Genomic DNA, 24,827 nt, shown 5'->3' with positions numbered 1-24,827 from the left:
ATTGGATGGGAGACCACCAAGGAATACCAGGCTCATTATGCAGAGGAAGGCAATGGCAAACCACCTCTGTTAGTGTCTTGCCTTGAAAACCCTAATGGGTTGCAATAAGTCAGCTGCAATTTGATGGCACTTTACACACACAGTGGTGACTCCTTACTCTGGTGTAAGGAATCCTCTATGGATGCAAGAAGATCATCAGTTCTGATACAATCTATATATATATATATATAAGCTTCCTGGGTCAGTGACTGGCCTCTCTATTTAAAAAGATTAGACTACAGTAGATGCCATCAATGTTCTGTTAAGTGTAGGCCTGATGGAAACTTGTATGAACATCTTTTGAATTTTACTTAGCCAGCACTTGATAAAACAATGATTAATTTGTGAGCTCTCATCTGAAAAGTAACATGTGTGAGACAGTACACAAGTTCTGCTTGTGATATAAGATCTGTGATGGCTTATCTGCATATGGAAGTCATTACTTAGGTACATAGTGTAGGAAGAAATGGAGCAGTTATCAGATAATTAATATGGAAGGTGAACCAGGCATAGGAGACTTGCACAAGGTGTTCAAGCATTAGAAGTGTTCACATTTCCCCTTAAACAAGTTCATGTTGGAAGAGAGTTGTCACAAAAATCATTTAAAGACTAGACTATATCTTTTAATGTCAATCCAACCCAGCTTCACCACACCATTGCTAGAAAAGTCTTGCAACAGCAGAGCTACAGAAGAATAATGGCTCCAAATTCCTGGCTTCATTCATTGAGCAAATACGTCAAGTGGAACAAAAACACAGGCCACTTAATGAATGTGATAAAACATGGCCAAACCAACCTTTTTTCTGAAGAGAATTTCCCAAAATGAGAACCACACTACTAAATCAAATATTTCCATTTCAGTTGCTGTAAAGAGTTACTAAGAGTAAAAAAAAAAATCCTGAAAAGGAACCTTACCTTGTCACTGTCTTCCAACTTAGAATTTGAATAGTGTCCTCCGTCACCTGTGACATCAGACTTATTGCTGCAAAGAACATTCTCTGCAATCTGAATATTGGGGGTCAGAAAAGTGAACTCATTCTTCCGGGATTCTGAGGACAGACATAGCTGGTAGGAATAAGGCAAAGTCCCATCTTCAAAATTTGGGGGGAAGATGGCACCAGCATTTGAATGGGGAACAGGAGCAAAACACTGCAGGAATTTGGGGTTCCCTGATTTTCGAAGCTTCATCAGAACAGCCAGAATCACTGTCAAGAGGAACAAGAACGACATCAAAACCAAGGCCAGCACCAGATAGAACTGCAGATCAGACTGATAGTCTGGGATGCTGGACTGGTCTTTCATTTCTGGAAGGGCCTCCTGGAAGTTCTCAGCAAACACCAGGTTCAGCGTCACAGTCGCCGAGAGAGACGGCTGCCCGTTATCCTTCACCAAAATGACCAGTTTCTGTTTTGCAGCATCTTTCTCCACAAAGGCCCTTGATGTCCTGATCTCACCAGTGTGAGAACCAACAGTGAAGAATCCTGGTTCAGTGGCTTGAATGACATGGTAGGAAAGCCAGGCATTGTGTCCAGAATCAGCATCAACGGCCACCACCTTTGTTACCAGATACCCTTCCTCAGCCGAACGTGGTACCATCTCAAACAAGGCTGAGCCCTTGGCTTCTTGTGAAGGGGACAGGATCCGGGGGCTGTTGTCATTCTGATCCAGAATGAACACCCTCACGGTGACATTGCTGCTGAGAGGGGGCGAGCCACCATCTTGGGCCTTCACTTGAAGCTGGAACTCTCGGAACTGTTCATAGTCAAAGGACCTCTGGGCATAGAGAGCTCCAGTCTCAGAGTTAATGGAAATATATGAAGAGATGGGGAGCTCCTTGATGTTACTGTGGAGGATGGAATATGTGATTTGAGAGTTTTGATCCACGTCTGGGTCCAAGGCTTTGACAGTGAATATGGAAGCTCCTGAAGGATTGTTTTCTGGCACATAGATGGTGTAGGAAGATTTCTCAAAAGAAGGGCCATTGTCATTGATATCGGAAATAAGTAGTGAGATGGTTTTATGTGTGGAGAGTGGAGGTGTCCCTTGGTCAGTAGCAGTGATTGTGATATTGTAGCCTGGAGTTTTTTCTCTGTCCAGAGGTCTGACTAATATGAGTTTATAGAAATTATTAGATGAAGATAGAATTTTAAAGGGCAAATCATTCTGCATACTGCAAGTAACTTTACCATTATCCCCAGTATCTTTGTCATTTACATTGATAAGAGCAATAAGAGTTCCAGAAATAGAATCTTCAGGTACAGGGCTGAACAGAGAGGCTACACTTACTTCCGGGGAGTTGTCATTCTCATCAAGAACCCTTATATCAACTTTGCAATGAGTTACCAGCCCTCCACCATCTTTTGCTGCAACTGTCATCGTATATTCATTTGTTTCTTCAAAGTCCAACAGCCCCACAAGAGTGATTGTGCCATTGACTGGATCCAGGCTGAATTTCTGTTGGCCATTTGCTGCTATGTTACTAAAATGGTACCTGATCTGGGCATTTGTACCATCATCATAATCAGTAGCTACAACCTGGAGTACAGAAGACCCAAGAGGAGCTTTTTCCCATAAACTGACTTTATAGGAGTCTTGAGTAAAGATGGGAGGGTTGTCATTGGCATCAGTGACATTAACCCATATCTGAGTGGTACCAGATTTTATAGGTTCACCCCCATCCAGGGCTGTTAGGATCAATTGAACACTTTGTTCTTTCTCCCGATCCAGTGGTTTTTCTAAGATTAAATCTGCAAATTTATTTCCATCTTCACTGTCTTTAATTTCCAAGGTAAAATACTGATTGAGACTGAGCTGATAATTCTGCACAGAGTTCCTTCCAATGTCAGGATCTTCAGCTTTCCCAAGGAGAAATCTGGTGCCCAGTGAAGTGAATTCACTTGTTTCCAAGTGGATGTTATCACTGAGGAAATGTGGTGCATGATCATTAATGTCCTGAATTGCCACAGTTATGTGGAAAACATTGAGAGGGTTTTCTATCACCGCCTCAAAATTCACAAGGCAAAGTGGATTTTTGCCACAAATTCCCTCCCTATCTATTCTGTCATTCACATAGAGGTTTCCATTTTCAGCACTGATACTGAAATACTGCATTTTAGTCACAGAGATAGCATGCAGATTGCGTTTAGCTAGTTCTCTGGCATTCAGTCCCAAATCTTTGGCGAGATTCCCCACAATAGAACCCTTCGGCATCTCTTCAGGCACTGAATACCGAACTGGCTCTGAAGCAGCCCAGCAGCACAAAGACAATAAAGACAGAAGCAGTACTTGCCTTTTGAGTGCCGGGACATTTTTTCTGTGCCTTCTCTCCATACAGCTTCTGATAAATGAGCAGTCTCCTTTTTTTTGCAGATCAGATGAAATTCTCTTCTGAGTGCAGTAAATCACAAGAAGGAAAAATTTGCCTTGGAGCTTAATTTTGACAGACCATCCCTGGTTTTGTTTTAATTTGTCCACAGGATTGTTGTGTCCCTGTGCTCTGCAGTTTCCCTGATCGATACAGCATTGTTGAAGCAATCATACTCTAAGGATGCATCAGCCACTTTTGGGCTGCCATGTTGGCCAACAGTGACATTCTGAGGTTTAAACAGAGAACTGCAAGAGTTGCTTTCTTCCTTGCAAAAAAACCAAAACTAGATTTGATCTTAGGGGGGAAAACATTAGAAATCTTCTGTTGTCATAACAGTTCATTTCCTCTGTCCATGTCTTGTCTATTTTAATGCAAGTATTGTGATATCCTCTGAAAAGAATTTGTTTCTGTAACAGGATCCTAAGATTCATACAGGGGAAACAACAAATATCCCGCTGTGATCCCATTATTTTTTCTTTCTAGTTCCTCTGGCATGGGGCATTGACAATAGTACCAGTTATTTCCATGATGAGTTCAGAAAAGCTCACTATATACCCAGTTATAATCTCACAGCATATCAGACTTCTTATCTGACCACAGATCTCCTGTAGCGCAGAAATAGCTCTTCTAATGAAACAAACTATAGTGAAGCAGAATAAACAGAGTCTCCCTATGGAAGATTTTCTGATGTCTGCTTTTCTATCTGGAAGATTTTTGGGGGGAGGTATGGAGCAGAATTTGATTATGTGAGCTCCCACATGATCACACCAGTTATAGGTTTACCACTGACCAGATCACTGACATTGCTCTGCAAATGAGACCAAAGATGACTGATGGAACATTTGTTTTGGTGGTTCCTGAAGTGACTCTGTGCGGAGTGACTGCTGATTCTTGTGCAAATGACTCTGTATGTGCATCTGATAAGTGCTCCTGGAAGGAGAGGGCACTGTGGCCAAGCACTAAGATGGACAAGAAGGTGTGGGAGATATACTGTCAGTTTTTGCAAGATCAAGAAGGATCTAAGAAAGGAGAATATTCGCCATTTTTATTCACTGAAGCATCTGAGGATGAAATATACATTTAATTTAAACTACACAGATGTAATTTAGAGAAATTTTCCATCTCTCAAGTGGTATTAACCAATGACAGAATCTTCAATTAATTGCCTTCCAGAAACATCCTTCCCTGGAAGTTTAGAAGAGGTTTAGAAGAAAAGGGTTACACAAGGATATACTTTAGATATAAGATCGCAGAAGAAAAATACTAGAATACAAGATTCACCTTCACAATCTGGTAAATGCCAGGTGCGATGAGGTAGTAATATAGGCATTAGAATAAATCAGTTTTCTAATAGCTTAACGTCAAATGAATTTTAATTTAATAAAATGTTGAGTTCTTGTAAAACTGAAGTGCTATTAACATGTCTCACAGATTTATATAGTGTAAATGTTATTCATTGTTACCTATCCACAATGGGAGAGGTACATGTATAATATTAGTACATGGCAAATACACCACCCCCATGGAAACTCCCAGCACCATTTCTTTTCAACTGGTAGACAAACACAGAATCAAAAATCACTGAGATGGAAGGATTGACAATTTATTTAGTCCAATCTACCACCATATGCCACAAGGAGGACAATCCCCTCACCAAGACTTCTTCCTTGCAACCAAAGATCCCCAAGTAGAAAAAAAGATGCCATGTGGAAAAGTACCCAAGGATAAATTTATTTCAGAAAAGCCAAGCAAAAAAAAACAAGCATATACAGTGAGGGGAAAAAAGTATTTGATCCCCTGCTGAATTTGCCCGTTTGCCCTCTGACGAAGAAATGACCAGCCCATAATTTTAATGGTAGGTTTATTGTAGTTGTGAGAGACAGAATAACAGCAGAAAAAACCCCAGACACCCAGAAGACAAAAGTCAGAGATTGATGTGCATTATAATGAGTGAAATAAGTATTTGATCCCTTTGCAAAAGATGACTTAGTACTTGGTGGCAAAACCCTTGTTGGCAATTACAGAGGTCAGGCATTTCTTGTAGGAGGCCACCAGGTTTGCACACATCTCAGGAGGTATTTTGTCCCACTCCTCTTTGCAGATCCTCTCCAAGTCAGTAAGATTTCGAGGCTGATGTGTAGCTACTCGAACCTTCAGCTCCCTCCACAGATTTTCAATGGGATTAAGGTCTGGAGACTGGCTAGGCCACTCCAGGACCTTAATGTGCTTCTTCTTGAGCCACTCCTTTATTGCCTTGGCCATTTGTTTTGGGTCATTGTCATGCTGGAATACCCATCCTCGACCCATTTTCAATGCCCTGGCTGAGGGAAAGAGGTGCTCACCCAAGATTTGACGATACATCCATCGTCCCTTTGATGCGGTGAAGGTGTCCTGTCCCCTTAGCAGAAAAACACCCCCAAAGCATAATATGTCCCCCTCCATGTTTGACGGTGGGGATGGTGTTCTTGGTGTCATAGGCAGCATTCCTCCTCCTCCAAACACGGCGAGTTGAGTTGATGCCAAAGAGCTCGATTTTGGTCTCATCTAACCACAACCCTTTCACCCAGTTCTCCTCTGGGTCATTCAGATGTGCATTGGCAAACTGCAGACGGGCCTGTACATGTGCTGTCTTGAGCAAGGGGACCTTGCGGGCTCTGCAAGATCTCAGTCCTTCACGGCGTAGTGTGTTACCAACTGTTTTCATGCTGACTATGGTCCCAGCTGCCCTGAGATCATTGACAAGTTCCCCCCGTGTAGTTCTGGGCTGCTTCATCACCATTCTCATGATCATTGCAACTCCACGAGATGAGATCTTGCATGGAGCCCCAGACCGAGGGAGGTTGAAAGTTAGGGTTAGGGTTGTCACCTTCTCACCAAGCTACTTGGCAATAGTCTTGTAGCCCAGTCCAGCCTTGTGGAGGTCTACAATCTTGTCCCTGACATCCTTGGACAGCTCTTTGGTCTTGGTCATGGTGGCTAGTTTGTAATCTGATGGATTGATTGCTTCTGTCGACAGCAGAATCCTAACCCTAACCCTAACCTGGCTGGTTGATAGGGTATCAAATACTTATTTCACTCATTATAATGCACATCAATCTCTGAATTTTGTCTTCTGGGTTTCTGGGGTTTTTCCTGTTGTTATTCTTTCTCTCACAGCTACAATAAACCTACCATTAAAATTATGGACTGGTCATTTCTTCGTCAGAGGGCAAACGGGCAAATTTAGCAGGGGATCAAATACTTTCCCCCCTCACTGTATTACAATGAAAGGCAAATTTCTTATGATCTCGAGATACAGTATCTGCTTTTAAACAACAGAAATTAATGAGATTAGCCAAAAGTAAAACATACACATGAAAGCATCTCCCAACAAAATATATCATCTACTATCCAACACACTGTTAAAAATGCTTCAGTCTGTTAATTTCAGTGGGTTTACGTGTGGTGAAGCCTGTCCTGGATTCTGGAAATTGGGTGCAACTTCTTAGTATTACCTCTCTGATATTCTCTGAGGTGCTACAGGATGGGGGGTGGGGGAGAGAAATCAAACACATGCCGGGTAAAAGAATCCCTGAACACAAAAGACAGGAAAAAAAGGAACTGGAAGATGTCCTTTGTTAATTTGCCAGCCCAGTCCTGAACTGGCAACACTTCAAAGAAATTGATTACAACATTTTTACATATCTAATAGTTCCAAACCCTTATTCTATTTTCTAACAACAGTTATGAACATCCAATCTAGAGATATCAGGTCAAAGCCTTCTTTAACCTCTCTTTATTGTAATGAATATCAATAATAATTATTCTATAATATTATCAATACTAATATACCCAATACCCCAATAATTGTTATTGGCCCTCTTCCCTGGTTTTGGTGGTGTATGCTTATTTGTTTTTATTGAACTTACATATATATATTATTATATAATATATATTACTTTATATTTTTCAAATGTTGTTTTAATGTTAACACATTTGAATGTTTTCACGCTCACCACCTTGAAGAACCTAATCAGGTGGAAAGACAGCATGAAATTGTTTTAAATAATAAATAAATAAATAATAGCTTTGGAAAAGGTGGCTCTTGAGAGACTTGAAGGAAGAAGAAGAGAAAGAGAGAGAGATTCTGGGATGGAATTCTAGGCATAAGGGTCCAAGGGGAAATGGGTGGCAGCTGAGAGTGGTGTAGATAGAGGAGCAAAGCTCTTGGGCAGGAGTATTAAAGTATGATATCTCCTCCACAACATTTGCAGTCTAACATAGACCTCCCACACCCAAAAGCCCCTTTCTTCAGATCAGTTCAGTGGACTGCTCTGTATGAGCATCCTTTTGTGCTAGTAGAGCTGCCATACAATTCAGTAGAAGGTAAGACTGCAACATGCAGGCTTTGGAGTTCACACGGAGATCTGGACTGGAGCCTCTAAGGGTTATGACAGTCTTATAACCCCCTTTTCCAAGCTGAATAGAGCAGTCTTTTGCACACATCTTTGTACATGTTTCACCCTAAATTAATTCATCCTGAACATTATTGATCAACCATGATTTGATGCAGCATTCTCAAAGTGATTTTGCCCATATTTTGTAGCATGGTGTTAATATTTTTCACATGCTTCAAAGCCTCCATTTGTGCTAGGCGTGTTACTGCTATTGCCTCAACTCTAGCTCAATCACTTCTGAACATGGTTCCTCTGCAAGAAAATGCCATCCTAAAAGTAGGTGGTAGATACAACCTCCTCCCTACTTTTCTGAGTGATGAGAAAATCCAGGAGAGGAGCTTCAATGTTTGGTTTACTCTAGATTAGAAAGTCCTACAGATGTAGGCATTTTTGTAATATTTGCTTTATTTACAAATGTACAAGTTGAGCATACAAAGAGGTGTTCCTACAGAGCAGCAGATCCATTACTCCATATCAGTTCCAAGAGAGAAATCCTGCACCCCAAATTGCTTCAATCACTGCCCAATCCAAGCAACCCTCTAAATACATTCCTACTTCTCAAAGCTTGCTGGTAAAACAATTTACCTTCCTTCTGCCAGAGAACCACTTTACAGGCCACCACTGAATGTCAGTAACAAAGGTGTCGGGGATACAGTCCTGAAGTATTCGATTATTCAATTATTATCTTGTCTGTTCCTTGAAAGTCAAATCTTAGCTAATTCACTGCGTCTTCTTATTAACCAGTGCGTTACCCACCTCACCATGTATATCTGGATAGAACTTTTTTCTGTTTAAGAAACAATTTCTTATGGAGCAAGGTTAGGCTTGCAAATTGCTCAGTATTGGCAGGCAATTGCCCGACAACTGACTGGGCTGCCCACTGACCCTCAGCTGGCCAACTGGCAGAAGAGGGCCAGCAGAGGGGGGGCGGCCATCCGCATGCCCGGCACAATGATGTCACTTCCGGATTTACTAGGAAGTGATGCGGACACTCTAGCACCCCCCCCAATCTCTATGGAAACCATATAGTTTGGAGGGGAGATTGCTAGAGTGTTTGCATCACTTTCAGGTAAACCTGGGTTACGTCAACACATTGTACTCGTGTGGATCACCGCCCTCAGCCACACTCCCGCAAAGCTCCCACACAGCAACCCTAGGCAAAGTGTCAAATAATTTACTAAACATTAAACAAGCAAGACCTATTAACATCTCTCTGTCCAGATCAGACATCATATACCCAAAAATTGACTACAGTGTTTCAATTTGCTCAAATTAATTCCTCCAAATTTGGTTTATGATTAAAAAATAAAAAAAAAATAGACATACTTTGGATTTCTTATTCTATATAACATAAAAAACCACAACGAAAGCACTGCCGGACCACGGATCTATATAGTTCAACATCTGTTTCCAGCAGTGGGCAGCCAGATTCTTCCACAAAGTCCAAAAGTGGAGAGTGACGGCAATAAATATCCTTTCTCTGTTATTTTATTCACAGGAGCTGGCGTTCAAAGGCACGCCGCCTCTGAACATGGTATTTCCATTCACATCATTCACTAATAACAACTAATGGATCTACCTCTGTGAATTTGTCTAATATTTTCTCTTTAGATGTGCATTTGTAGCTTATCAATTTCACACCATGACAACAATAGTTCCAGGAAGACATCACCTCAGACCCAGTCAAGAGATATGCCTTTGTCCCCATGATAGTGGAGTAATTAAGGATTTGTTTCACTATTTGCCCAACAATTGTGGAAATCAGATCTAATGACTCAGATATATTGGTTTTAGTCCATGATCTTGTCTTAATTTTGGGGGGACAAAAAACATGAAGTTACAAAGATATTAGACATTTTTCACCTCTTGTAGAAACTACTGGACACAAGCTACTTGCAGGCAAATGGAACCACTGATGAGGGGAAAAAAGGAATAATTACATTGATCTGTTTGATAGAAACAGTTTTAATTTTCTTCATTGTCAGGACCACCTTACGCAGAGTTACACATGTTCAAGTTGAATGAAGTCCACTAAATAACTGTTTAGGATTGCACAGTAAATCTTAATCAAATATCCCATTTTTAAATTATCATTTTCTCTGTGTGGATTGCATATATAAGTTTGACTTAACCTGAGGTTTCCTTTCTGTACTTGGTAAACTTTTTTTTAAATTTGATTTATTTAAAGATTTATTTTGCACACATAACAGGAAACATTAAATAAATACCTTATATGGTGAAATGACTCAGTTTTTGAATAATTTGTTTCCAAATTAACTCAATCTGCTGTCTTTTCTATTTCTCAAGGCCATCAATTTGACCACCTGATAAGTCTCTTTAGTTTTTCCTACCCATTCTTCAATTTTTTGGGGCTGATTCTTGTCCCCAGTGCCTTGCAAAAACAATTCTAGCTACCTTTATTAGGTACAGAATAATAGTACTTTTTTAAAAAACACTGGTAAATAATTTAACACAACTTCAGCTGAGAGAGGAAACTCAGCTCTCAAACCAAACTTCACTGCATCTTCAAGCGATTGCCAGTATTTTTTGCATGTGTACAAGTCTACCAAAAGCCAGCCCTTGGAAGTTTCAAATACCAACATAAATCAGAGAAGTTCCTATAAATTTTTGCTAGCCTCTAGGGGGATAAATGCTACACATATAACTTTTTCAATAGATTTTCTTTAAACTGTGAGGAAATTGTGAATTTAGGCCCACTTGTAAGTATAGATTTCCAAACCTCATTGGGAACTGTATGTCCTAGATCTTTTTCCCATTATCCAAGCCTACGTTGTGGACAATGTATTCTTTAAAATAAATGACTGCATTCACCCATGATTGTTTCTTCCAAATTTGTGTACTTCCTTAAATGAAGGCCATTCTGCAATTTTTTTTAAAATGGCCTAATTATACTTGCCTATGGCCTAATTATACTTGCCTATGGGAAGGTTTTCAGAGCCATTTGCAAGTATACCTGTTCAACTGCATGGGCATTGGAATTCCAGTTCTAGCTCAAAAAGAGCAACTGTATGCAGATGACCATTTAGGCGTAACTTGGTTATAACTTTCAGCATATCTTCAAGGCATCTGTTAGTAATTACAGATAGAGTAACAGCCTTATCTTTACCAGACAGCAGATAAATTATTAAATGGTAATCATGAGAACAAACAGGAAAGTGTGAAATCAATAAAGTGATAAAAGATTATCTTAAAGAAGAATATAAATCACAGCTGAATAAAAAAATGGGTGTTTCTGTCTTTGCCTTTCCACATGGGCACACTCTCTGATCGATTGGACTGTCTAAGAATCTGCCTAATAAGGTAAGGCATTATGCCTGGCCAAGAAAAGTCTTTGAAAGGTTGGAATAGTTAGGAATCTTCATCTTTAGTATGAGTAACAAATGTCTGTATCATGTCCACAAATCAAATCTATTTTTCATCTCAGCTAAGATCACTTTAAAGTTGTTTCTATAATGGTCCACAAGGTTGTTGCTGAGCTTAACACCAAAGCACCGTACAGCTAAACAGGTTACACATTTATTGCTTGATTTCATCTTAAATAGCCAGTTTTGCTGAGATAAATCTTGCTGTTTCATGTGAAAAAACGTTACTCCAGTTTTGGCCAGATTTACTTAATAACTTTCTACCTCCTTATGTACTTTGGAAATTATTATGGCACACAGTTTATGCAATACAGTTACATTCTGTCATGTAGTGGCTAAAGTTTGAGATGTGGAATTCCAGGTTCAAATTGAACCTCAACCAGAAGTTCACTAAAGAATGTCTCAATCCTCAGTCTATAATATGAGAATCACATGTGGACCCACCTTGAGGCAGCAATTCTTGTGCCCTAAAAGCTAGAGACAAATGTTAAAAGGAAACTGGTAACATTTTATCATGCCCTTCTTCCAAGGAGCTCAGGTATGGGGTTACTCTAGGGTTGCCAGCTCTGGGCTGGAAAATACCTGGAGATTTTGGGGGTGAGCCCTGAGGAGGGCAGGGTTTGAAGAGGGGAGGACCTTCATTGGGGTATAATGCCATAGAGTCCACCTTCCAAAGTGGCCATTTTATCCAAGTGAACTGATCTCTGTCACCTGGAGATCAGTTGTAATAGCGAGAGATCTCCAGCCACCACCTGGAGGCTGGCAAGCCTAGGTTACTCAGAATACTTGATGTGTATTATATAAAGACATATAATAACAACAAAACAATAATATTAAATATATCAGATTAAAACTTTAAAAATATATCAGATTAAAGCTCTGCATGTCTCAATTCCATAGTGGGATCCGTTTCTCCACCCACCCTGACACTCTTTTATACATGCAAAGGAGAATAGATACACCTTTATAGACGTTTACTTTAATAACAGTGGGGTTACTCTGAAGCATTAAAATCACAATAAATACCCAATAAAGTTGAAGCAATGAGAGAAACGAGATGTAGTTAAGATCAATTTAGGGAAGAAGAAATAAAAATACATATGCTATCTATATGGAGATTTTAGTCTCAGCCTTGTAATGATTCACCTCCAATGACAATGTAAAATGTTTAGAGAATAAAGGTACTGTTCAAAAAAAACTTACCATATCAGATTTATCCATCTCACAATTAAGGCTATTTCCCTCATTGGCTGTCAAAAGTGCCTCAGATTGATTCTGAAAAGAAATGTTCTCTGTTGTTTGAACACTGGTTGTTGGAAAAGTATATTCCTGTATCCGGGATTCAGATGATAAGCAAAGCTGATAAGAATAAGGCAATGTCCCCTCTTCATAGTTGGGAGGAAATATGATAGTGTTGTTTGAATGGGGGACAGGACCAAAACATGGCAGGAACTTGGGATTGCCTGATTTTCGAAGCTTCATCAGAATGGCCAGAATCACCGTCAAGAGGAACAAGAATGAGATCAAAGCCAAGGCCAGCACCAGGTAGAACTGCAGATCAGATTGATAATCAGGACTGCTGAATTGGTTTTTCATTTCTGGAAGGGCCTCCTGGAAGTTCTCAGCAAACACCAGGTTCAGTGTCACCGTAGCAGATAGTGATGGGTGTCCATTATCCTTCACTAAGACGACCATCCTCTGCTTCACAGCATCTCTTTCAAAAAAAGTTCGGGATGTTCTGATCTCACCCGTATGGTGTCCAATTGTGAAGAGCCCTGGCTCAGTGGCCTGAAGCAGGTGGTAGGAGAGCCAGGCATTGTGTCCAGAGTCAGCATCCACTGCTACTACCTTGGTTACCAGATAATCTGCATCAGCTGAACGAGGTATCATCTCAAACAAGGCTGAGCCTTCCACACCTTTGGAAGGGTAGAGGATCTGAGGGCTGTTGTCATTCTGGTCCAGAATAAACACTTTCACCGTGACATTGCTACTGAGAGGAGGAGAGCCTCCATCTTGGGCCTGAACTTGTACCTCAAAATCTCTGAATTGCTCATAGTCAAAGGATCGTTGTGCATATATTATGCCATTTTCAGAGTTAACAGAGATATAAGAGGAGATAGGCAGCTCTTTGATGTTGCTGTTAAGGACAGAGTAAGCGATTTTTGAGTTGTGGTTCTGATCCGGATCGGAGGCTTTGATTCTAAAGATGGAGGAGCCTGAAGGGTTGTTCTCCAGCACATATGCAATGTAGTAAGTGTTCTCAAAAGCTGGAGGATTGTCATTAATATCTGAAATATTTATTGAGATGGTTTTGTGTGTACTGAGAGGGGGAGTGCCTTTATCTGTAGCTGTGATTGTGATGTTAAATTCTGGGATGCTTTCCCTGTCCAATGAACCATCTGTAAGCAACTTATAGTAGTTATTAGATGTTGAGACAATTTGAAATGGGATATTCTCTTGTAAATGGCAAGTAATTTTTCCATTTTCTCCAAAATCTCTGTCATTTACATTGATAAGTGCTACCAGACTTCCTGATACAGAATCTTCAGATACTGGATTGGATAAAGAGGCAAGAAGAATTTCTGGAGCATTATCATTCTCGTCTATTATTTTTATTTCAACATTACACTGAGCCACTAATCCACCTCCATCTTTTGCTTCTACTGCTACAGAATATTTCTCTGTTTCTTCAAAGTCCAATGTCTTCAGAACTGTGATTGTCCCATCCTGTGGATGCAAGTGGAATTTCTGGTGAGCACTTTTATCAATAGTACTAAAACTATAGATGATCTGGGCATTGGAACCTTCATCTCTGTCAGTGGCTTTTACCTGTACCACTGAAGATCCTTTGGGGGTACTTTCTTTCAAGCTGACTTTATATACTTTTTGAGTGAACACAGGTGGGTTGTCATTAGCATCAATTACATTTATCAAAATTTTGGCTGTCCCAGTTTTGGCAGGCTTCCCTCCATCCACAGCCAGGAGAGTTAAATGGAAACTGCTTTCACTTTCCCGATCCAACTGTTTATTCAGCACAAGTTCAGCATATTTACTTCCATCTTCTCCCTCTCTAACTTCTAGAACAAAATACTTATTTTGGTTAAGCTGATAATTTTTAAGAGAGTTCATTCCAATATCAGGATCTTCAGCTTTCCCAAGGAGAAATATGGTACCTGGTAAGGTTGATTCAATTGCCTCTATCTTGATATCACCATTTAAGAAATGTGGTGCATTATCATTAATGTCCTGAATCTCCACATTTATGTAGAAAATATTCATAGGGTTTTCAACCACAGCTTCAAAACTGATATGGCAGAGTGCATTTCCCCCACACATTTCCTCTCTATCAATCCTGTTGTTTACATATAGATTTCCATTTTCTTCACCAATAGCAAAATATTGCTTTTTGGCTAGAGCAAGGACATGCAGATTGCTATATGCTATTTCTCCAGTGTTCAGTCCCAAATCTTTGGCAAGATTCCCCACAACAGCACCCTTTTCCATTTCCTCAGGAATCAAATAACGAACCTGCTCCGAAGCAGCCTTGTAGAACAAAGAAATTACTAAAAGGAAGTGTACTTGCCTTCTCACCAATCTGGTGTCATCTTTGTGTCTGTTATCCATTCCACTTGCTTTCTTTTCTTTGGGTTTGTTTTGTTTAGCTGTGGAATTTCAAATCTCCAGTGGAAATAAACAGTAAGGAAGTATAAAACCCTGCCCCTGGTTTCAGGGTGTTTTTTCTTTCTTTCAGGAAAACTATTTTGATGTCTCTGTTATGCCGTTCCCGAAATCTGAAGTATAAAACTAAGGAATCACAGTGCAGGAAGCATCGTTCAGAGGATTCCCAGCTCTTCTGTGAGAAATACATTGGTTAACAGCGACACTAAGAGTATCAATCAGCAAACTGCAAAGGATATCTTCATTTTTGAGTGAACAGCATGGGAAAGCTGTCTTGCCTTTTTCATGCTTATACAAACAATTTTCAGATGCAATATGTGCACTATTTTTAGCTTTATAAAAACGATGATGGTGCGTTTATGTTGTCAGTTCTATGAACAATAATTAATCTTTACAATAATGTTACCAGTAGAGAACGGATATCACAGAATTCCATTTTCCTTCTTTACCTTTATGTTAACAGCAATATAGAAGATAACAGATGCAATGGATCACCAGAACTCACAACTGTTTCCAAATAAGTAAATGGAACCAGATATATATAGGTATCACTCTTTATCCAAGCAGGTATGGGATTTTCTGCTGACCAGCAAGCTCTACTTCTTCCCACCATCTGTCTCCAAATATTTCAGGCCGGATTTGACTTTGCAAAAAAAAAAACCAGAACCCTAGTTAAATATTTGGCACCTTCTTAAAAACAAAACTAAACACACAACAGTGTTTGTTTGGCTTGGAATATTGTTCTTGGTGAGTATGGGTGGGGGAGAAAATAGGTTTATGAATGGCCATCCAACCAACAATTTACACAGACAACTAGGGAAAGGGGAGGGCAGGGATTTGTATTTTAAAAAGGAGTAGCTAACCTACTGACTGGATTGCTTGGAAGAATAAACAGGGGATAAGACCACGCATAGTGTTCTAAGGTATGTAAGGGAAGGGATTAAATTGTTATAAATAAACACAATAAATTCTTCAGCTTTAGGCTGATCCTGCATTGAGCAGGGGTTTGACTAGATGGCATGTATGGCCCCTTCCAACTCTACGATTCTAGGTAAGGAATGCAAGATCACAATGTTAAGGACTATGGATCTTTAAAAACCCTTTAAATGTCTACTTCATGAATGCTGAGTGTAGTTCAGTCATTCACTTTACACAAAGATTTTCACCAAACATAAAGAACAAAGGCTATGATTAAATAAAAAGAAATGGTTTGGATCCAAAGAAAGACAAATGGAATTCCACTCTCAGAATGGTTTTTTTTTCTGCCTGCCTGTTCATACAGCAGCCCACAGTACCATTTCAAAATACAGATCAGGATCACATACTTAAATATTCTCAAACAGAAAAAAATAAATGCTGTATGGGAAATACTAGTATGTGAGGGGCAAATGTAAGCTCTGATATATCTTTTTATGACAAGGTGTTGAAATGTGTACTTGTGTTCTGTAGTGGAAGAGTCACAGAAGGACTATAATATTCATATGCAGTATCTGAACATGTAGATTGCCTCCCAGTTCTATGATATTTCTTATGATGAAATTCTGGTTATATAAGATAGCACTATAATTCAAATCAGCAAGTCTGCTCAGTGTCAGTTGCTTGGTTCAATGATGGGCATCTCCATTTAAAAGTTCTCAGGCAGACAGAATCTGAGACGGCCTCTGTCAGTCAAGGCTGGAAACATTAAAATATATAAATCACAGTCCCCCCCTCAATATAAGGTGGTTCTTTCCATATCCTCACAGGGGAAGAAAGATGAATACAGATACGAAGACTACATCCATAAACTATGAGTCTATCTGCCTAGTACATTTCTATCTTACCCTTCCTCCAAGTTCAGAGCAGAACACATGATTCTCCTTTCAACACTTTATCCTTACAACATCTCTATGAGGCAGGTTAAGCAGTACTAGATCAAGATCACCCAGCAACCTTCTTGGCAGAGTGGATATCTGAACATGAATTTCCCAGATTTTAGTCTAACACTGTAACTAGTATACAACACTGGCTCATTGTGCAGTAGACTGTGTAGGAAGGGATGCTAAAGCCATCAAATAATAAATGTATGAAACAGCCACAGGAGACTTTGAAAAATAAAAAATATGAACATCATCACCATATTTTGCTTAAATAAACTCTTATTGGAAGAGAGGAACTGAATCCTCCATACACTATATTTTCTTTAACATCAAGTAACTTAAGCTTCAGTCCTCAGATCATACATAGCTGCTAGAATACCTCCACACTGAATAAGTACGTTCATTCTCCTGGTTTCAACAATGTAGCTTCAAAACGTGCAAAAACCCTCAAACACGAATGCACTCATACATGTAAATTAAAGTCCAAGAGGTTTAATTTATTGTTTTCAACTATTAATGTATTTAATCTGATTCATTCCCAGTATACTTTTCTCAGGTAAAATCAACTGTACGAGCATATTAACACATTATAGTATTTCTGATGTGGTAAAGGGATTGTGCATGTGAAGGGAAAAAAATCACAACATGGAAACTTACCTTGTCACAATTCTGCATCTCAGAATTCAAATTGTCTCCTCCATTATTTGGGAACTCCACGCCAGATTTGTCACCAGAAATAAAGTTCTCTGCAATCTGAACATGGGGTGTCAGGAAAGTAAACTCATTTTTCCTGGATTCTGAAGAGAGACAAACCTGGTATAAATAAGGCAACGTCCCATCCTCAAAATTTGGCAGGAAGATGGCTCCAGCCTTTGAATGAGGAATAGGACCAAAACACTGCAGAAAATTGGGATTTCCTGATTTTCGAAGCTTCATCAGAATGGCCAGAATCACCGTAAGGAGGAACAAGAACGACATCAAAGCCAAGGCCAGCACCAGGTAGAACGGCAGATCAGACTGATAGTCAGGGCTGTTGGACTGTGTTTTCATTTCTGGAAGGGCCTCTTGAAAGTTCTCAGCAAACACCAGGTTCAGTGTCACAGTGACTGAGAGAGGTGGTTGCCCGTTATCCTTCACCAAAATGATCAGTTTCTGTTTTGCAGCATCTTTCTCCAAAAATGCCCTTGCTGTCCAGCAAGAACCAACAGTGAAGAATCCTGGTTCAGTGGCTTAAATGTCATGGTAAGAAAGCCAGGCGTTGTGTCCAGAATCAGCATCCACAGCCACCACCTTAGTTACCAGATATCCTTCCTCAGCCGAACGAAGTACCATCTCAAACAAGGTCGAGCCCTTGGCTTCTTGTGAAGGGGACAGGATCCGGGGGCTGTTGTCATGCCGATCCAGAATTAACACCCTCATGGTGACATTGCTGCTGAGAGGGGGAGAACCACCATCTTGGGCCTTCACTTGAAGCTGGAACTCTCAGAACTGTTCATAGTCAAAGGACCTCTGGGCATATAGAGCTCCAGTCTCAGAGTTAATGGAGATATAGGAAGAGATAGGGAGCTCCTTGATGTTGCTGTGGAGGATGGAATATGTGATTTGTGAGTTTTGGTCCATGTCTGGATCTAAGGCTTTTACAGTGAAAATGGCAGCACCTGAAGGATTGTTTTCTGGATAGTATAGGAAAATTTCTCAAAAGTAGGGGAATTGTCATTGATGTCAGATATATGTACTGAGATGCTTTTGTATGTTGACAGAGAGGGATTCCCTTCATCTATGGCAATGACTGTAATATTGTACTCTGGAGTTCTTTCTCTGTCCAGTAGACTGTCTAAAAAGAGTTTGTAATAATTATTAGAAAAAGGTAGAATCTTGAAGGGCTGATGATCTGATAAGTAGCAAGTAACCTTTCCATTACCACCAGTATCTTTGCCATGTACATTGATCAGAGCAATTAAGGTTCCTGCACGGGAATCTTCAGGGACTGGGCTGAACAAAGAAACCAGAGTCACTTCTGGGATGTTGTCATTCTCATCAAGAACCTCTATTTCAACCTTGCAATGTGTCACTTGGCCACCTCCATCTTTTGCTGCAACGGTCATGATATATTCTTTGGTCTCCTCAAAATCCAGGGGCCCTATAAGTGTAATTGTGCCACTGGCTGGATCCAGGTTGAATTTTTGGTGGTCATTCATTGGTATGCTGTATTGATACCTGATTTGGGCATATGAACCTTCATCATTATCAGAGGCTATAACCTGAAGTACAAAAGACCCAACTGGAGCACTTTCTTTCACCCTGACTTTATACACATCTTGGGTGAAGACTGGTGGATTATCATTGGCATCAGTGACATTAATCCATATATGGGTGGTCCCAGTTTTTTTAGGTTCTGCCCCATCCATAGCTGTTAGGATCAAGTGGAGAGCATGTTCACTTTCCCTATCTAGTGGTTTCTGCAGTATTAAATCTGCAAATTTATTCCATCCTGACTTTTGTTAATATCCAAAGTAAAATACTGATTTTGGCTAAGTTGGTAATTTTGGACAGAATTGATCCCAGTGTCAGGATCTTCAGCTTTCCCAAGGAGAAATCTGGTACCTGGTGAAGTAGATATCGCGGAAGCCAGCGGGTTATCAGTTGGTCCAAAACACTTCACCAGACTCCAGCTACTATAAAAGTGCTTAGTTTATTTTCAGTGTATAAAACGACACTCACTCCCAACAATAGCTTCCCGACCACCAATACATCCGGCATATACTCCAACACTGAGCTTTACATTCTACTCACTTATATACATTTCTACCTCCAGATATCTATCAGGCCATCTGCTGTTACACCCACAGCGTTACATCATCCTACTGGCCATATCTGGTTTACTCCAGTTCATACTGCTGCTTCCAGGCTCTTGCAGCCTCTTGTATTAGCCCAGATCCTGCTGATCTGACAGATATTTGACAGCTCTTACTGACCAGCTGTCTCTCACAATATTATGACATGCTTATATTTCTGACACTCCTTCTCAAGCATTCATAATATTTTGACTAGTTGTTTGTATCTGTCACTAGTTACCACCTTAGTGAACAGATCTGCCACATTATTTTCACTTTTACATCACATAATACATACATGTTGTTTATTTACAGCATCTACCACATTTCCATATCTAATCCTGATATGTTTACTTCTGCTCTTGAAACATTGCTCGTTTCCTAGCTGCATGGCTGCTGTATTGTCAGTATATATTATCACTGGCAGTTTTACATTCATTTCTTTTAACAAATATGTAAACCATTCTACCTGGGTTACAGTCTCGCTTAGTGCACTAAATTCTGCTTCACACGTACTTAGTGCAACAAAAGATTGTTTTTGTGACCTCCAGTGAATAGGAGCTTTTCCTAAATACAGAATATAACCTCAGGTTGATTTTGCTCCTTCTTGATCTCCCCAAGACGCATCTGCATAACCAAACAGGTTTCCTTCACTTGCATTTAGGCACAACTGGTTATTTATTAATCCTTTTAGGTAGCTTAAGACTCTTTTTGCAGCCTTCCAATCACTTTGACTTGGACTCATATTCTTTTTACTTAGGCAATGAACCGCCTGGAATATGTCTGGTCTAGTCCAACATGAAAGATATAGCAGACTCCCTACTAGAGATTGATACTCTGTTTTATCACACGATTGTGCTTCTGCTTCATTGCTCCCATAACCTGGTACCATAGGGGTGTCAACTGTGTTTGAATCCTGCATACTGAATTTCACCAGTAGCTGCTTTATCTTATCGGCTTGAGACAAAGAAAACATCCCTTCAGAGTCTCTGCTTACTTTCACACCTAGGTAATTGCTTATTGGCCCCATAAACTTCAGTTTAAAGCGGCTGCTTAATTGCTCTTCAAAATAGTCTTTATCACCCTGATTGTTTGTTACCAGACAGATATCATCCACATAAATAAGAAGAAAACATGTCTTTGATCCAGAGCATTTCTTAAACAAACATGCATCAGATACACACTGCTCAAAACCTAATTGCTTTATGGCTTCAGTCAAGCAATTATTCCATTCCCTTGCCGACTGGTGTACCCCGTACAATGCTTTGTTTAACTTTAAAACCTTGTTCTCTTGTTTTAATTCATACCCAGGTATTCGCGGCATGTAGACTGTTTCTATCAGTGGAGAATTTAAGTAAGCTGTTTGGATATCATAGTGGAACACATCCAACCCTTCCAAACCTGCTATAGCCAAGGCCATTTTAACTGTTTCACATTTTGCAGTGGGACTGAAAACGTCACCATAATGAAGATGCTTTTGTTGACTATAGCCTTTGCACACTAGTCTTGCCTTCCTTTTCAAAGTGCCATCGGCTAATTTCTTCAGTTTGAAAACCCATCTGCAACCTATTATTTTTTCACCTTTTGGCAATTGAGTGGGTGTGACGACCTTGTGCTCATTTAAAGAAGTTATTTCACTGTCCATGGCTTCCAGCCATAAATTCCGTTCTGTTTCTCCCAGTGACATTACTTCATCATAGCTATTTGGCTCTATAGCTTGCACATTATTTACACATTCACAGTCATCATACCCAAACCTTATAGGCTTCACACATCGTACCCAAACCTTATAGGCTTGAAATTCTAACTATTTGCTCCTCAGCCCTTTCTCCTTCTGGAGTTTCTGACTTCACCGCCTCCCTCCCTGGGCTTCTTCTAGGAGAAATGCTGTTATCACTGGCTTCCAGCTGCTCATTTATTGGTAATGAGACCATATCAGGCTCCTCCGAGCCGTGCAGCCTCGCCCAGTTAAATGACTCACCGAAATTTGCAGATCTGCTTATGGTTACTCTGTTGTGCTGGTCTGCAAAACGGTACAACTTGGCAGCATTTTGATAACTCAAAAAGATTAATGGTTTTGATTTATGTCCTCCCACCCTTCTATGTTTCAGAGGAATGTTTACCCAAGCCTTGACACCAAACACCTTCAAGTGCTTTAAGCATGGATTCCTTTTATACAGAGCTTTATAGGGAATATTGTCAATGCTAGAAGACCATACCTTGTTTATTAGATAGTTGGCAACCTTGATTGATTCTGCCCAGAACCTTGGTTTTAAGTTTGCATCCTCAAGTAAAGCTTGCATCATTGACTTGAGATACTGTATCCTCCTCTCAGCTATTGAGTTTTCTTGAGGCACATAGGGATTTGCCAACCTCTGTTCTATTCCCTTACTCTCCAACTACCGAGTTAGTTCCTGGGATAGGTCCCCCCCCCACGGTCTGATTGTATGCTTACCACTTGGAGACCTAACTGTCTCTCCACCCTTCTATTCCAATACTTGATTGTCAGAGCTGTTTCACTTTTATGCTTTAGGACATACACCCATCCAAAACATGTGAAATCATCCACAATCACAAGAGCCCACCTATTCTTGGAAACACTCTCTGGAAAAGGGCCACAGAGATCTAAATGTATTAATTGCAAAGGTTTGTTTGTCACTCTGTTGCTTTCCTTGGATACTGGGTGTCTTCTGCTTTTTACTGACTTGCAGACAGTGCAGTCCAGAAACTTACTGCATTTATTTACTTTTACATCCTCCTCCCCTAGCAAGCTTAGGGTTTTCTGGAGTACTGAGAAACTTGCATGACCCATTTTTCTATGTAGCAAATGTATGCAACTGGGGTGTGGATTTTCATTTACAGCCCCAACTGTGCTTGTGGCTTTTTTAGCCCCTCCGGCTACCACATACACATCTTGCTGTAACCTCGCACTTAACAATGTAGCTCCTTCTTTGCCAACCTGGCAGGAGTTCCCTACAAAGTTTACATCAAACCCAGCTTTCACCAATGCTGAAACGCTTAGAAGATTGTTCTCTAGGGACGGGACACACAGCACACCTTGGAATGTGTGATTTAACTCAGGAAAATAAAGACTTCCCTCACACTTTACCTCCAATTGCTTCCCGTCTGCTAGGCTAACATGCGCTCTGGTAGACTGCTTTTGGTTTGTTAACAATGAAACCTCATTAACAAATATTTTACTGGCCCCAGAGTCCAATAACCATAACTCCTCACCATCTCCAGTCTCTGCCAACACCACGGCTGTGTATGTAGCTCCCTGGAACTGTCTCTCAAGCTGCTGCTACTTCTGCTGCTGAGGACAGTCTTTCTTTAGGTGGTATGTGCTCCCACAGGAAAAACATTTCCTTGCAAACAGAGAACATTCCTCTGGTTCTTGCTTGTAGCTCTGCCGCTGCCTCCAGCTACCCTCACGCGCTTGCATCCCTGGACTCTGTGCTGAGTAGACCTCTTGCCCGTCTCTGGGTTGATTCCACTGCTCGGCTGTTGCCATCGGCGTGGACTGTATGCGGCCTCTCTGCCTGGGATGGAACTCACGCTCCGGGGCTTCTGTCATGGAAGAAGGACGAGGTGCTGCTCTTTCCATGTGATGAGGCAATCTCTGCTTGTCTGAGGTCATCTGATTCCTCCCCTCCTGCCGGCACTCTTCGTCCTCCAGAATCCTCCCGCTGACATATTCAAATGTTAATTGCGCTGAAGACATGCATTCCAAAGCTGTTATCAGCATATCAAAGCTTTCGTCTAAAGACCCGAGCATGATATGCACCCGGTCTTCGGCTGAGTAATTTTTTCCTCGCAGCTCCAGCTGTCTAAACAAAACAGCCAACGTTCTGAGGTGCTCCGAAGCAGACGTGCTTGCCGATTTATGGCATCTATAAAGCTTCCTAGTCAGAGCTAAAATAGTGCCAGCTGAGTCTCTTAGATAAACAGCTTGTAACGCATCCCAAGCCTCTTTTGCTTCTGCCTTTCCAGCCACGTACACAAGCTGACCATCTCCGACAGACAAAATGATGTTAGCGAGGGCTTTTTTTATCTCTTTCCCGATCTGCTGCATTTGCCAGAGCTCTCTCAACAGCCTCCCACAGGCCTTCCCGTTTCAAGTATTGCTCAAGCCTCACCGACCACACACTGTAGTTCTCCGAGTTGAGCTTGTCCATGGGGATGAGCGTCTGTGCCATTTTCCTCGCTCAGTTCCTGCACCAGTAGCCTCTGGAAGTCTTGGACACTGAATGGCTGCCACCACACTTAAACCTGCGGTACAGTGGTCCAGTCTGGGCCCATAACCCTATCGCGGAAGCCAGCAGGTTATCAGTTGGTTCAAAACACTTCACCAGACTCCAGCTACTATAAAAGTGCTTAGTTTATAAAATGACACTCACTCCCGACAATAGCTTCCTGACCACCAATACATCCGGCATATACTCCAACACTGAGCTTTACATTCTACTTACTTATATACATTTCTACCTCCAGATATCTATCAGGCCACCTGCTGTTACACCCACAGCGTTACATCATCCTACTGGCCAATTCTGGTTTACTCCAGTTCATACTGCTGCTTCCAGGCTCTTGCAGCCTCTTGCATCAGCCCAGATCCTGCTAATCTGACAGGTATTTGACAGCTCTTACAGACCAGCTGTCTCTCACAATATTATGACATGCTTGTATTTCTGACAGTAGAGTCAATGATTTCCAAGTTGATATTGTCACTGAGGAAATGTGGTGCATTATCATTAATGTCCTGTATCATTATAGCTACATGGAAAAAATTTAAAGGATTTTCAATCACTATCTCAAAATTAATAAGGCAAAGTGAAGTTGCATCACAAATTTCTTCCCTATCTGTCATTTATATAGAGGTTTCCATTTTCTCCATTGACACTGAAATACTGCATGTTAGTCAAAGACACTACATGCAAATTGCGATTTGCTAGTTCTCCAGCATTCAGTCCCAAATCTTTGGTGAGATTCCCCACAATAGAACCTTTTGGCAGCTCCTTGGGGATTGAATAATGAATCTGATCTGAAGCAGCCCAGCAGGAGAAAAATAATAGTAAGAGAAGCAGTACTTGCCTTCCAAGTGCCTGGCCATTGTCTCCGAGCCTTCTCTCCATCTAGATACCTGAGAAATTGGCTGTTTCCTTTATTTTCCAGCTTGTTTGGTTGAGATAAAATTCTCCACAGAACAAAAGAAATTTCAGAAAGGGTCTTTC

General features: G+C 40.7%; 1 protein-coding gene and 1 pseudogene across 6 annotated transcripts in view; both read right to left on the bottom strand.

Annotated features, from left to right (window-relative positions):
* Positions 1 to 24,827, bottom strand: part of LOC130488791 (protocadherin gamma-A12-like) — a 358,724-nt gene that overhangs the window by 214,524 nt on the left and 119,373 nt on the right. Inside the window, exon 1 of one of the 6 annotated variants that reach the window (XM_056862437.1) lies at positions 12,429 to 14,849. The exons of 4 other annotated variants lie outside the window; for them this stretch is intronic. In XM_056862437.1, the coding sequence (XP_056718415.1) occupies positions 12,429 to 14,849 (2,421 nt within the window). Of the gene's footprint in view, positions 1 to 954; positions 3,370 to 12,428; positions 14,850 to 24,827 lie in introns of those variants that run through there. One more of the 6 variants, XM_056862443.1, reaches the window with a different exon arrangement.
* LOC130489190 (protocadherin gamma-B1-like) lies at positions 15,326 to 24,728 on the bottom strand (annotated as a pseudogene).

The sequence above is a fragment of the Euleptes europaea genome, chromosome 17, assembly GCF_029931775.1.
Source record: "Euleptes europaea isolate rEulEur1 chromosome 17, rEulEur1.hap1, whole genome shotgun sequence".
Classification (NCBI taxonomy): domain Eukaryota; kingdom Metazoa; phylum Chordata; class Lepidosauria; order Squamata; family Sphaerodactylidae; genus Euleptes; species Euleptes europaea.
This window is presented reverse-complemented; position numbering and strand designations above follow the sequence as displayed.